Source organism: Typopeltis vanoorti, chromosome 13, assembly GCF_054136105.1.
Source record: "Typopeltis vanoorti isolate ZY-2024b chromosome 13, IOZ_Tvanoo_1.0, whole genome shotgun sequence".
NCBI classification, from domain to species: Eukaryota; Metazoa; Arthropoda; class Arachnida; order Uropygi; family Thelyphonidae; genus Typopeltis; species Typopeltis vanoorti.
This window is the reverse complement of record NC_143561.1, coordinates 74,240,128-74,254,075: the sequence shown is the minus strand read 5'-3', so window position 1 is coordinate 74,254,075 and position 13,948 is coordinate 74,240,128. Positions and strand designations below refer to the sequence as shown.

The 13,948-nt window shown below is 35.4% G+C and overlaps 1 protein-coding gene across 2 annotated transcripts in view; it reads left to right on the top strand.

Annotated features, from left to right (window-relative positions):
- Nup58 (nuclear pore complex protein Nup58) overlaps positions 1 to 13,948 on the top strand; it is a 271,379-nt gene that overhangs the window by 148,121 nt on the left and 109,310 nt on the right. For both annotated transcript variants that reach the window (XM_090402967.1, XM_090402968.1), the window contains exon 7: positions 6,425 to 6,504. In XM_090402967.1, the coding sequence (XP_090259093.1) occupies positions 6,425 to 6,504 (80 nt within the window). The remainder of the gene's footprint in view (positions 1 to 6,424; positions 6,505 to 13,948) is intronic.

Here is a 13,948-nt window from a genome sequence, read left to right as displayed (position 1 = left end):
GTTTGCCAAAGGAAAATTGTGTTTTAGCAACATGTTTACTTATTATCACAAGGTTACAGATGCATTGGACAGAGGGAATGCATACACAGTAACATATTTAGATTTTGCTAAGGCCCTTGATAGATCGCCACATGACAAGCTGGTAATCAAATTTAAACAGATGGAGTTCAATAGTAGATTAATGCACTGAATTGGAGATTGGTTGTCTGATAGATATCGAGTGACTGAATTTTCCTTTCAGTTGTTTCCGACCGTAGGTGACTTTGTAGGCTTTGCCCACAAAGTATTCCTGGCGAGATTTTTACAGGGTAGTTCACCATTGCTTTCCCCAATCCCTAAATTTTATCTGGACTCAGGACCATCATATGACTGGGACGTATTAATGACTGTAATCCATGTGTGTTCACAGGGCCGGTTTTACTGTTTTGGAGGATGAAAAACCTGAGTTTCCGGGTGAAAAAACCTCCCACCTCTGTATGAGACCGGCTAATTCACCTTTAATTGAAAGAGACCAGATAAAGGTTCTCACATCACTGACGGGAATTGAACCCAGGTCTTTACGACCAAAGGGCTTCATCTATATTGACTAAGCTAGGATGCTCCTGATAGATATCGGCAATTGTGTATTGATGAACAGTATCCCAGAAGAGGAAAGTTGGAGCCATAGTAGAGGATGTTGTAACACTGCATGTGGATTTGAGTAGACTGGATAAATGGGTGGGGGCTACCAGTTCAGTGTAGCAAAGCAAAGTGTAAGGTTGTAAAATTTGGGAAGCATGGATTGTATGCAGAGTATAAGATTGCTGGGGATATTTTAGAGCAAGTGTGGAAGATGAAGGATCTGCAGGGAGTGTTGGTGGATATCCTCAGAATTTTAACAAAAAGATTTTGATCAGACTGCAAATGGATTACTGTGCACAGATTTAGTCACCTAGTTTTCAAAAGAATGAAGAGATGTTGAAGTGTAAAGTTTTAAAATTTGGGAAGCACAGATAGTATGAAGAGTATAAGGTTGCTGGGGATATTTTAGAGGAAGTGTGGGAGATGAGTGATTCTGCAGAGAGTGTTGGTGGATATAGACCTTTTTATTCAACAATTAGTGGAGAATCTCAATCTGCAGATCTGATAATGGCAAATGAATGGATTTGACTTTGGTTTGGGCAGAAACCGGAAAAGATTTCAATGACAAAGACATCTGCAATGTCAACGAAACAGGACTTTTTTTTATTATTATATGACACTTGACAATACATTTAAATTCAGCAAGGGAAAATGTGTTCGTTGAAAAAAATCAGACTTTCTTAATGATGCTCGTATGCTCAAATATTATCAAACGTCAATTTTACAACCAAAAGACATGGATGTAATTAAGAGTTTGAAAGGATTTTATAAAAGATTTGTAGTTCTGCATCTAATCAGTCAAAGAGAACAGAAATTATTGGATGCTATACATTTAATGAATGATGTATGGAACAATGTTACTTTGATAACCATATCTAGTTGCTTCAAGAAATCTAAATTAAATTAAAATAAAATTTCAATCATAGATGAAGTTGATGGAAGCAAAGAAAATAATTTATTAGCATCCAAATGGTTGCTATGTAACGTTCTAGGTTTTAATAATGACATCGATGACAACTTGTTAACTAGTGGTCTTCCTACAGAGTGGCATTGTAGCCTCTATGACATGGACAAAGACGATGGTAAAGATGATGACCATGATGATGATGGTATGATAAGCGATGAAAATGAATCACAGTCAGTACATACAAATCTCCCAATCTCATGGTGCAATAGACACATCAGTAATTTTTTTTTTTTAAGGAATGGAGACAATTGAGGCTTTAATGCATTGAGTGTTTTAAGGGGAAATTTGTGAAATATCAGAATGAAATCTTGATAACAAACATCAGTTTTAAGATTCATAAGTAAAAAGACTAATTGAGATTGTGTTTGTTATTAATTAGCTAGTTACAAAGAAATAAACTGTGTTTAGAACTGTGTTCATATTAAGTGTATTGTAGTTTATACAAGCAGATTGATAAAAATAATATCTAGGTATGTAATAATATATTATATTGTTCTTTCTAATCTTTTTTGTTTTTAAATCTATATTTTTATCGAGTTATTGAGAATTAAAAAAAAGAGAGGTGGTTTAACTCATCACTGATATAGTGAGTAGTGGTTATAAAGAGGAAATTTGTAGGTTTCCCCTCATTATAACCTAGTTTGACTGTACATTTATCCTGAGTTACGTTTAGCTTACTGTGTTTTGCATGCACTTGTTTTGTTTAAAGCTATTAATTGTCTGAACCTCCTTTCTGTTGCTTGCTTTTGTATTGCATAGTGCAGTGTTTTTCAAACTTCAGATATCCATGTACCCCTTTTTAAATTTTTATTATTACCAAGTGTACCCCCTTATCAAAATAATAATAATAATAATAAATAAATAAATAAAATATATTTTATTTGAATTTAGATTTACATGTAAACAAAAAATATGATTTATTTTTAATAGAACAAACTTTATAAAGATACTATAAATTTTTACTTACTTGAAATAATTTATCATCAATGAGAGGAGTGAAATGGTGAGATAAAATTTCAGCAAAATTTGGCTCTATAGTTGCTAATTTCAATCTCAGATGCAGTTCGATCTATAATGCAGTTCCTCTTCTTCGTCTTAATATCTACAAGCGCCGAAAATCCAACTTTGCACAGATATGAACTTGGAAATGGAAAAATGAACCTTAGAGCTTTATCTGTTAATTCAGGAAATTCATTCTGTATTTGTAGCCGAAATGATGATATCGTATTCTCGCTGTATTTATTTTTAGGAAACCATCAGAAACTAGTTCTAAAAGTTGTTCTTCCTCTATTGACAATAGACCCTTTGGCATAGATTTGTTGATACTGAAATGGTATCTTATCCACTCAATATTAATGTCCAATTCAAGGCAATACTTTTTGAGATTCATTTGTAAGCTTTGTAAATGCTGCATGATAATAATTCTCACATCATCATCATCAATTTGTTCATTTGAACTTGTGAGCAATTCATGAAGAGATGGAAACGCGTTAAATTCTCCATTACCCGCTTTTGCCATAACTTCATCTTTGCTAATGTGGTGTTCACTTTTTGGCAGATAAATTTCCTTGCCTTTGGCAGTTTACTTGGTAGATAAATTTCCTTGCATTGTAAAGCCAAATTAAGACTATTTAATACAGTAAATATATCTGCCTGAGCCATTTCCAATCATGTAAATGCTTTTCAATTCAAACTTTTCATCAAGAAAAACTTGTAGTTCATTCCGAAGTTCAAATAAACAAGTAAGGAGTTTTCCACGAGAAAGCCAACGAACATCAATATGGAAAAGAAGTTGTGTATAGTTGCTTCCCATTTCTTTGCAAAGTTTAGAGAAAAGTCTGGCATTTAGAAGATGGCCTTTAATATAATTTATGATTTTTACAGCTTCATCAAGAACTTTTCTTAGGTCTGTAGACATCATGTGTGTAGCCAAAGCCTCCCTGTTTATGCAGCGATGTGTGTCGACTTTGCATCTGGTGCAACATCTTGAATCCTTGAAACAAGCCCTGTTTAGATCCAACCATGGATTTCGCTCCGTCCGTGCTATTCCAACACAACTTTTCCAATCAAGCTTGATGCATAAATGTATTTATACTGTTGAATATTTCTTCTCCTGTTGTATGTTCTGGCAAGGGTTGGCAATATAAAAGGTCATCATGAATTTTTTTATTTTTTTCGTACCTAATGAACACTAGAAGATTTGCAAAATTTGTAATGTCGGTGGATTCTCATCTACCTGCAACGCATAATAACGACTCTTACGTATATCGGATAGCAATGTTTGTTTTATATTTTCAGCCATTTCAGTGATTCTTCAATGAACAGTACTATTTTAAAGGCAAATTTGATCAAAAGACCTTTTTGCATTATCTCCGATCATAATTTCTGCTATTGTTTCCGCTGCACCACTTTTTGCTATTAATAGCTACACGTGATATGAAACTTCTAAAGCCTTCGTATTTATGCCTTCTGACATGATCGACATCATTTTTTGAAATCTTTTAAATTTTTTAGTTTGTTTTGAAAAAATTCCACAGGTTTGTCCTTGTATTCATTATGTTTCGATTTAAATTAGATGATTTCATGCTTTCATTTTTTAAAGTTTCACCGCAAATTACACATAATGGAATAGGTTCCTCTTCATTTCCGTCCATGAAAATCCACATTTCAAGTAATTCATATCGTACTTACGAAGTTTTTTCATCTTCTTCCTAGTTGGTTCTTTAGAGATGTCAGACGACACACCCTTATCAATTTCATTTGATCCAGATACAATATCAACGTTTTCTTGTTGCTTACAGCTACTTGTATCTGCTATATTCCTCTTCTTTTTTGCTTTTATAAATCCAGTCTTTAACCAATGATCCATACTTAAGAATTTGAAAGCTAAAAAAAATTACCGTGTTTACTGAACAGTCCTTCACAAATGACTAGTGAAAGCAGAGCCCGAAACAGACAGCAATGGTAGGCCAGTAAAGATAAAGCATCTATGAAGACATGCATATGATTGGTGTGGTATTAACAAAAGATCGCACGATCCGAAGACAAAGGCAAGCCAGCAGTTGAGTTGAAATGCTAATTCATTTCAACCGAATTCCATATCTGAAACACATTCACTGTATATTTCTTAGTTTTAACACATTCGCTCAATTAAAACCATATGTTGCTGGTGCAACATATGGTTTTGCTCGAGTCTATACAGCATTTTCTGTGGGAGGGAATGTGTGATTCATTAGTTAGGGCCATTTTTATCCCAGTTGTCTCTAATTGAACTGTTTGTTGAGAAACATATTACAGAGCCTGCAGATGTCTCTGTACCTTATTCAGCGATACAATAAAACAATAGGAACGTTTTGCGATCTCAAACTTCACGGATACATTAAATTTTATTCCATGCGTTAATGATGCATAGCCCAAAATTGCCACATACCTCCTGAAGACCTTTCACGTACCCCCCCCCCCCAGGGGTACGCATACCACACTTTGAGAAACACTGGCATAGTAATTATCAATTACTTTTTGATCTTTCAGAATGTGTCTCAGTGCTGGAGCTTTTAAAATTAAGCAAGTTTCTCTGTTGCATGTGTATATTCCCTCACTCAACAAAGAATTATCTAACAATTCTCCAAAACCTGTCTTTTATAGCAATTTCAGAATTTTTTTATTTATTTTTTTATTTTTATGACATTCTTCCCAAAAGGTTGTAATTGTGTCATATCCATACTTTGGACAGGCTTAGAGTTGCGATATGAGAACAGTGCTTTAGAGACAACTTTTCAAGGCACCTCAGACCTCTATAAACAAGTTTTTTTTTTTTTCTCCACTAGGTGATGAAAATCATCTTTTTGTTACAGTGAGATTCAAGCCTACACATGTTTGGTTTCAAATCCCAGTGTCATAAATGTTTATGAATTACTTTGGTTGGTAGACAATTATCCCTGCTTAGTGTGAAATTGCTGCTACTCTGCTTATGAAAAAGAGTGTTCTGTGGAAGTATGCTCTTCTTCAGCAGTGCTTTAATACCCCTCCCACAGACATCCTAGCTTTTAAGTTGAGTGTGTGTGTAGAACTAGTTACCTGATTCTAACATTTAGTCTGCCCAGTACAAATGTATTGTATTTTCAAACTTCTGGGATATCTCATCTTCCTTTAACCCTCTTTTACCTTGCAGTGTCAAGAGTTTATTAATAATTGGACCTCAAACCGCTCACAGGATAAGGTGGTCAGCCCTACACCTTGGTGTATCCTATGTCCTGCAGTGTTGAGTTCTCAAGGCCAGTTTGGCTGCTTTGCAGGATGAAAAACCCCAGGATAAACTGGGGGAAAAACCCTACTGTCCGCGCCCAAGACTGGCTAACTTGGCTATGGATAAGGAAGATCCTCCAGCTCCTCACGTCACCAATGGGAAAATCGAACCTAGGACACTCCTTCCCCAGGCATATGGTTGCGAAGCGCACAGCCACTAGGCTATATATTTAAAAAAATAAATAAATCCCTGTAACCAAGATTCTACTTTTTTCCAGAATTCTCATTGTGCTGCTTTGTCACCTTTGACTATGAATTTACAGAACAGTCCTCTGTGTATATACAATAATATTTCTTTCTCTAAAGGAAAAATTTTAACTTAAATTTTATTAAATTACCTTCATCTTCTGTAATTTTGAAAATTTATGCCCAGAGTCCTCTTATTTTCTCCCAACCCCAAGTAATGGCATTGCTCATATAAAAAGTCTGGAAATTCTGAAAATTCTGTTGGACACTGCTACTCTAGATTGTTAATATTTTCTGAAATGTAATCATTGTATTCAATTTGAACATGCTTACATTTTTCTGTAGGAACTGAAAAATGCAGAGATAAGCCAGAGGACAAAGGATACACCATCAACACTGCAGTATGAAAATACTGCACCATCAGAGTAAGTTATCAGTTTCACTAATGCATTGTTTTCAGTCTTTAAAAAAAAACTGATAATTGTATAACAATTGGACTTTTTTGGTATTTTCAAGAATAATCCATCCTAAGTCATTTGTATCAGTCATAGAGTGTGTGTTTCATTATACTGCATAGGTGCACAAATTTTTTTTGTTTGGAAACCAATTTTTTAAATACTGGTTTGTTTGTACCAGTTGCTTTTATAGCAATAAATTATTTTTAAACAGAGATATTAGATTAAAATTATATGTCCCAAATTTATCTGAAACAAATTGTTTTTCTTTAATTTCATTGAATGTCATACAATTCAGATTGCATCTTATTTCTACCTGTAAGCTGCATCTACTACTACTGCTACTAATCATAGCCTTCTTGAGTCCACTTTTAAAAAATGCTACTCAGAAAAACAGGCATAGACTTGGATGTGCATGAACATAAATATGGCAGACCAACTTTGAATAGCAGTGGAGTTGATCAGCCAATGTAGTGAGGTAAATTCCCAGCCCTCTATTCAAAAATTGAGGTAAACTTATAACGTATTTAAATGAGATTTGTTCCTTCACTACAAATAACTTCCGCGAATGACTCTTTTCCACTAGTTTCTTTATTTATTTCATTAAACAAAAACTTTGCCTTGTCTGTTACTGCTTGAGTTACAGAAATGTTGTTTTGATTCACATTAGTGCTGCACATTAAAGATAATTTTTCCATTACTTCACTCCTTGAATATGATGTTCTTCAGACTTTTTGCATCCAGCCAGCAAAGGTTGGTCGATTGGTAGAGCCTCTGCTACTAATGGCTCGCAAAAAGTTAAGCAACTTTGAGCACGGTTAGTAGTTGGAAGGGAATCAATCATTCGATGCTGTTGGCACACTCTCCCTCGATGAGTCTTTGGACTCCCTGGAGTTGTCACATAATAATAATAATCATTCACTAAACTTTTTTCTGTTTACTTGCATTAAAAAGCAGAAATGATTTTAGAAATAAATCATGGTTGATGTTAATGATGGAAGGCTTCATTTTACAAAGATGTTAGGTTCCCAGCTCTCTGTTTGCATTTGAATGCTTTCTTTTTTTTTATCTGCATTGCATCAGTTATCATCATATATTTCAATGTTTTATCATTGAAAGTATAGAAGGCATTAACTTTAATGCTTTTACATGCATCAGAATGGTGTTTGCCTGATTCAATGTATCAAATCACTTCCATTTATATATATATAGATAGATAGATAGAGAGATTTATAGAATGAGAATGAAATTGATGATTGGGTTTGTTGTGTTTCAAGAGCAAATGCCAGAAGTGTGAATACATAATAAGAATAATAGCAGTGAGTTGAAAGACTGAATGTATGAAAATGTGATTGTTAATGGCAAGGTAAATGTTGCATACAGTAAGAATGAAATAATGGAAAATGAAGAGAATGACCAGGTGGTAATGAAAAGATAGCATACTTATATGAAATTTTACAAAGAAGAGTGAGAAAATTGACTTTGTTGTGGCATTTGTTGTGCAAGAGGAATGGTTTAGAGTTTGTGGATGTGTGGAGAAAGTTTAATGGAAGGAAGGAAGGGTTTATAGAAGGTGGATGGCTTGCATTTGAATGGATTTAAGATCAGGAGTGTAGAGAAAGTGTTGTTCAGCGAGAATTCATTCAGCATCATGATCATGTGATACTGATTGTAGCTCCGCATGTTTGTTAGCAGGCTAAGCAGCATAAGGTGCAAGCGAAGTTGTAGGAAGAAGGAGGTATTGTGGCTTATGTATACTAATGCCAGAAGTACTGGAATAAGGGCAAGGAGTTTTTGGTATTGGTTAGCTCAACTTGGTCAAAAGTTACAGGCATTAGTGAGACTTGGTTCACTGAGGATGATATAGAGATAGGAGAGGACAGAAGGAACAGGATGGAGGTGGAGGGGGGGGGTTAACTAATGATAGTAGAAGAAACAAAGCAACAAGAGAGAGAAGTACATCAGGGGGATAGAGATGCAGAGAGTGGCTCATTTGAGGTTCTCTTTTGTGAGATACAGGCCAAGAAAATGATATATATATAATTGGTTAATCCAGGGTATAAGGCAGAATGTACACAATCTTACCATAAATACTGTTACAACTTAAGCACCCCCCCCCATGCTGTCTACAGAATTGCACGAGCATGGTTCCTTTGGTGGCACAGCCAATATTTGCATGTTTCAGTGGATAAAGTTGTCTAGCTGTATGGATGTGCAGTGGGGAGTTATGAGAATGGTGTAACTGTAATAGTACTTCATAAGGTTGGAATGCAACCACCTGTTATTTTCAACATGCTAAAAGCACTCTGGATCAGTAGGATGTTTGTGTATCTGACTATTAACCATTATAACAATACAGAAGACACATATCTCTGTGCCTGTTGTTCATGTACCACCGGAGAAGTTATCATCATCATGATGACTTCTCCGTTGAGAAGCCATCATGTGATAGCCTCAAATGATCCACTCTCTGCATCCCTATCCTCTTGATGTACTTCCATCACTTGTTGCTTTGTTTCCTCTACTATCATTAGTTAATTCCTCCCACCCCACCCCATCCTTTTCCTTCTGTCTTAACTGCCAAAACAATCAGGTATATGTCCCAGATGATCGCATAGCAGTGCCGTAGTAGTATCCAGGATTCAGAGAGGTCATCACCCTGCATCAGTAGTGGTTTGGTGGATGGTGACATATCAGGGGTTATCCAAGCAAGAAAACCTCCATCTAAGTGTATCAAGACACCATGCTGGAATCTATGATATGGCCCTGAACAACACCTTGTTTCACAGTAGGACGACACAACAGTGTTTGAAGATGAATGTGCCTGACCACATATTACTATCTGATTGGCCATCTGAAAGTCCCTAGCTGATTCCAGAGGATCTCAAATTGTGTTCAAGGCTTGAGAGAGTAGCCTACAAGAAGTGACCCCAGCATCGCCAACCTGAAGGGAGATTCGCATAACGAAAGAACTCTTCTTTCGTTATGTGACAAGTAAGAGGAGGATTGACTATGGAAGGATGACTTTAAAAAATGCTGATGGTAGGAAGATAACAGAAGTAAACCAAATAGTTGAGTTAATAATTGATCATTTTGTATGAGTGCATCATCTAGGAGGATAATATTGCAATGCTGGATATGACATTGACTGATGGGAGACTAGAGGTTGAAGAAATGGAAGTGCTTAGAACATTGAAGGACCTAAATGTCAACATGGCCAGAGGGTTAGATGGCATTTTGTCCTCTTTATTACAAGAAAGTGCAAAGGAATTAGGTTTTCTGACCAAGCAGTTTAATTTAAGCCCTGATACTGGGAAAGATTGCTACTAAAGTGGAAAGAGAGCAAATTATAGGTCAGTCAGCATCTCAGCAGTAGTGGCTGAGGTATTGGAGAAATTGGTAAGAGAGAAAGAGAAATCAGGACTGTGAATGGATAAGAATATGATACTTTATAAGTAGCAACATGGTTTTGTAAAGGATAGGTCAATGGCTGCCAGGTTTACTTGGCCAGGTAAGTAAGGTGATGAGCCAGTGAATTGGGGATGATTGCAGACAGGAAGTTGAAGTTTATAGGACATTGTAAAGGTAGCCAAAACAGCACATTAAGTTATGTGTTTGTTGAGGAACACACTGATAAGCAGAGACAGAAACGTTCTTATTCCCCTTTCTAATGCTGCATATGAACTACTTCATGCAGATCTGGTCACCTGAATTCCATCAGGATGAAGACATGGTGGAGAGGATCCAGAGGTGAACAATAAAGATTGTGACAGGTTTATGGAATGTTCCCTATGAGAATAAATTGAAGGTAGTCTGTGGGCTTCAAAAACTAGCTTATAGACAAAAAAGAGGAGATGCAATAGAAGCATATCAGTTGTTAAAAGTCATTTTACGAGACTGATATAAAACTTTTTTTTTTTCTAGTACATTGCAAGGAGAGAAAGATGGGTCATTCTGAAAATTGTGTTACTTCAGAAAACACTTCATAATTTTTCTTAACAATTTTATCTGCATTTCAAACTGGTTTATTTTGAAAGAAATTTCATCCATTAATTTGGGAGAATTGTTTGCTCCCTCATAAAGCTCTTTCCACATTTTTGACTTCAAAAACATTCTTTCCTTCACACTGTAGTTTTCCTCTCAACTTCCAACTTTCAGAACCTCTTCTGTTGTAATCAACACTTTTTTTTTTCTATATCAATCTTCCTATTCATAAATACAAAGTTTGTGCACGCATACTACTGCCTTCCATGATAACTAACATGGCAGAGAAGAAAAGCAAAATTACAGTTGCTGACTAGCATGAAAACTTCATCAGAAAGTTCAATATTTTCTTCTCTTTTTAAGTTACAGAACTAAACCTAAAGTTGAGATGAGTCCTTTTTACTTTCTTGATACTAATAAATATTGCAATTAAACAGTTTGCAGACCATAACTATATGAAGATTTTTTTAATATAAAACATTACTACAGAAATTTCTAATTACAAGAAATAATGCATTATCATACATTTCAAGAAATATTTACATATATAATAAAAGTAAAACTTGTCCTTTTATTTTTATTTATTAATTTTTTTTTTTCTAATCAGCCATCACTAAATGTCAGATATCCTGCAGATCCTTGCCATGATACCTGGCAAAAAAACAGTTATTATTATTGCCTTCGTAAGCCAGGTAATTATTCCTAACAGCACGGATGTAGTCTCCCTAATTTATGAATGGATGAATGCTGATCACCATGTAACACTAAAGGAAAGGATTAAAATTGATTTGAATTTGTTTATCGTTTTGATTAATTTCTCTCTTATTTCACATAAATTTATTTAAGTGGCTCCTCACCATATCTGATTTGCTTATTCTATTTCTGTGTTGATTTAATTTGCTATCTTCACTAAAAATCTGCATAAATAATTGAAATATTTTACTTGTTTTGTAGGTTCTCCATTGAGAATACTGAAGTTTTCTATGTTCTTGCATATTTTCATAGTTTTGTCATTTTTTTGCTGACTTTCATGCATAATTTGCAACAGCTTTTATTCAATTTAGAATATCCTGACGACTTGCACTGGATGTGTTTTGGAGTACGTCATCTGCATAAAGCAAAGTGCTAAGTTTGATATCTTCAATTTTAATATCAGGTTTGGTGCCACTTTCTTTTATAATGTGATTCATATAGATGAGGAATAATGGTGGAGTGGAGATAATGTGCATCCTTGTCTTATGAGGGTGGTCTGAAAAGTTCTGAAAAGTTCTCGGCCTAACAATGAAAAAACAAATTTATAATTTCAAAATTATTTTTATTTTTGAACATAGTCCCCTTAAGACTAATACATTTATTCCAGCGATGCTCCAGCGCTATTATCCCGTCCCTGTAGTGGTTCCCGGTAAGATCTGCAAAATATCCCTCTACAGCTGCAATCACCTCTTGATTCGAAGAAAAAAGTTGACCAGCGAGGAAGATTTTTAGTTTTGGGAAGAGATAAAAGTCAGGGGGAGCCAAATCTGGGGAATAGGGTGGATGTTCCAACAATTCATGGTGCAGATCTCTTAATGTTCCCATTGCCAAAACACCTTTGTGGGCAGGTGCATTGTCCTGATGAAATATGATATTTTTCTTCTGCAAACCGGGTCTTATCTTATGAATTTTTTCATCTAGTCTGGTTAAAAGATCAGAATAATATTCTTCGGTTATTATTTTACTCTTTTCAAGATAATTAATAAACAAAATGCATTTAGCATCCCAGAACACCGATGCCATGACCTTTCCTGCTAATAGACCGACTTTGTCTTCTTTGGCGCTGAACAACCGGCTTCTGTCTGCTGTTTTGACTGCTGCTTGGATTCTGGTGTGTAATGGTGAATCCAAGTCTCATCCATAGTAGTAAATCGACTCTCACAAAATCAGTTTTATCATCATGATCATCATCAAATTCCTGCCATGTACCCTTAAAGAGTGTACAGGATATGATAGTACTACATCAAAAATTTACATCATTACTAACTTCCTATCTACAATTTTCCTCCAAATCAGTCTCTTACTTGTCAAGACTCCAACATTACCAGATCTTATATTTCTATCGTCTAAGGCACTTTGTACCGTATCAATCCACCTATATCTTGGTTTTCCTCTTGGTCGTTTTCCTGCCAACCTGGCAGAGAACACTTGTTTTGCTAATCTTTCCTCGCCCATTCTGTTTTATTGACCATATTACCTGAGATTAGCTCTGCTAACACATTCCTGGATGCTGACAATGTCAAGTTCTTTCCTAATATTCTCTTTTTTAATATGATATTGCCATTGATGCCATCTGTTCACGCCTCTAATCTTTCTCAGGACTCTCATATCTGCAGTCTCTAGTCTTTGGTCAAGTGTTTTACTTCTGACCCAGCTCTCAGATCCATAAGTTAAAACTGGTTTGAACACTGTCTTGTATACAGCTAATTTACTGTTCCAACTAATTTCTCTCTTATTCCATATGAATTTATTCAATTGACTTCATACCATACCAGTTTTATTGATTCTGTTGTCTATTTCTATATTTAATTTACCCTCTTCACTAAAAATCGTGCCTAATTAGCTGAAATGTTTTACTTGTTCCACAGGTTCCCCATTCACAACACAGTTGACATTTTCAACAATTCTACTTATTTTCATTGTCTGTCTTTTTAATGCTGACCTTCATACCATATCTATTACAACAGTTATTCAATTTAGTCAGAAAATCTTGCAAACTTGTAGCAGATTTATTCAGAAGTATAACATCGTCCGCATTAAGCAAAGAGCTGACATTAATATCTCCAATTTTGATATCATGTTTAATACCACTTTCCTTAACGTGATCCATATAGATAATGAATAACAGAGGGGATAATCCTTGTCTCACACCAGATTTAACATTAAACCATCTTCCTGTACTTCCTTCAATTCTAACTGCTGGCTTACAACTCAAATAAAGACTAAGTATTGCTTGATATAATGTCCCATTGACACCATATAACTACCGTATTGAATAGCTTCTCTCTTGGCATCTTGTCATATGCCTTTTCCAAATTGACAAAACTTAAATACAGATCTTTGTTATATTCCCATGATTTCTTCACTATTTGGCGTAAAGTGAAGATCTGATCCTGACAGCCTCTATTTGGCCTGAATCCAGCTTGTTCTTCGCCAAGCTTTTCTTCCACAATTCTTCTCAACCGTTTCTCAAGTATACTTGCATATATATCTTGCCAGGAACACTCAATAGGGATATACCTCTGTAAATCTCACATTCAGTTTTATTTCCCTTTTTATATATAGGTACTATGAGAGCTCTACTCCAATCATCGGGAATTCGTCCCTCTGTCCAGGCATTCTGAACTATGCAATGCAGCCACTGTAAGACTTTATTACCACCATACTTCAGCATTTT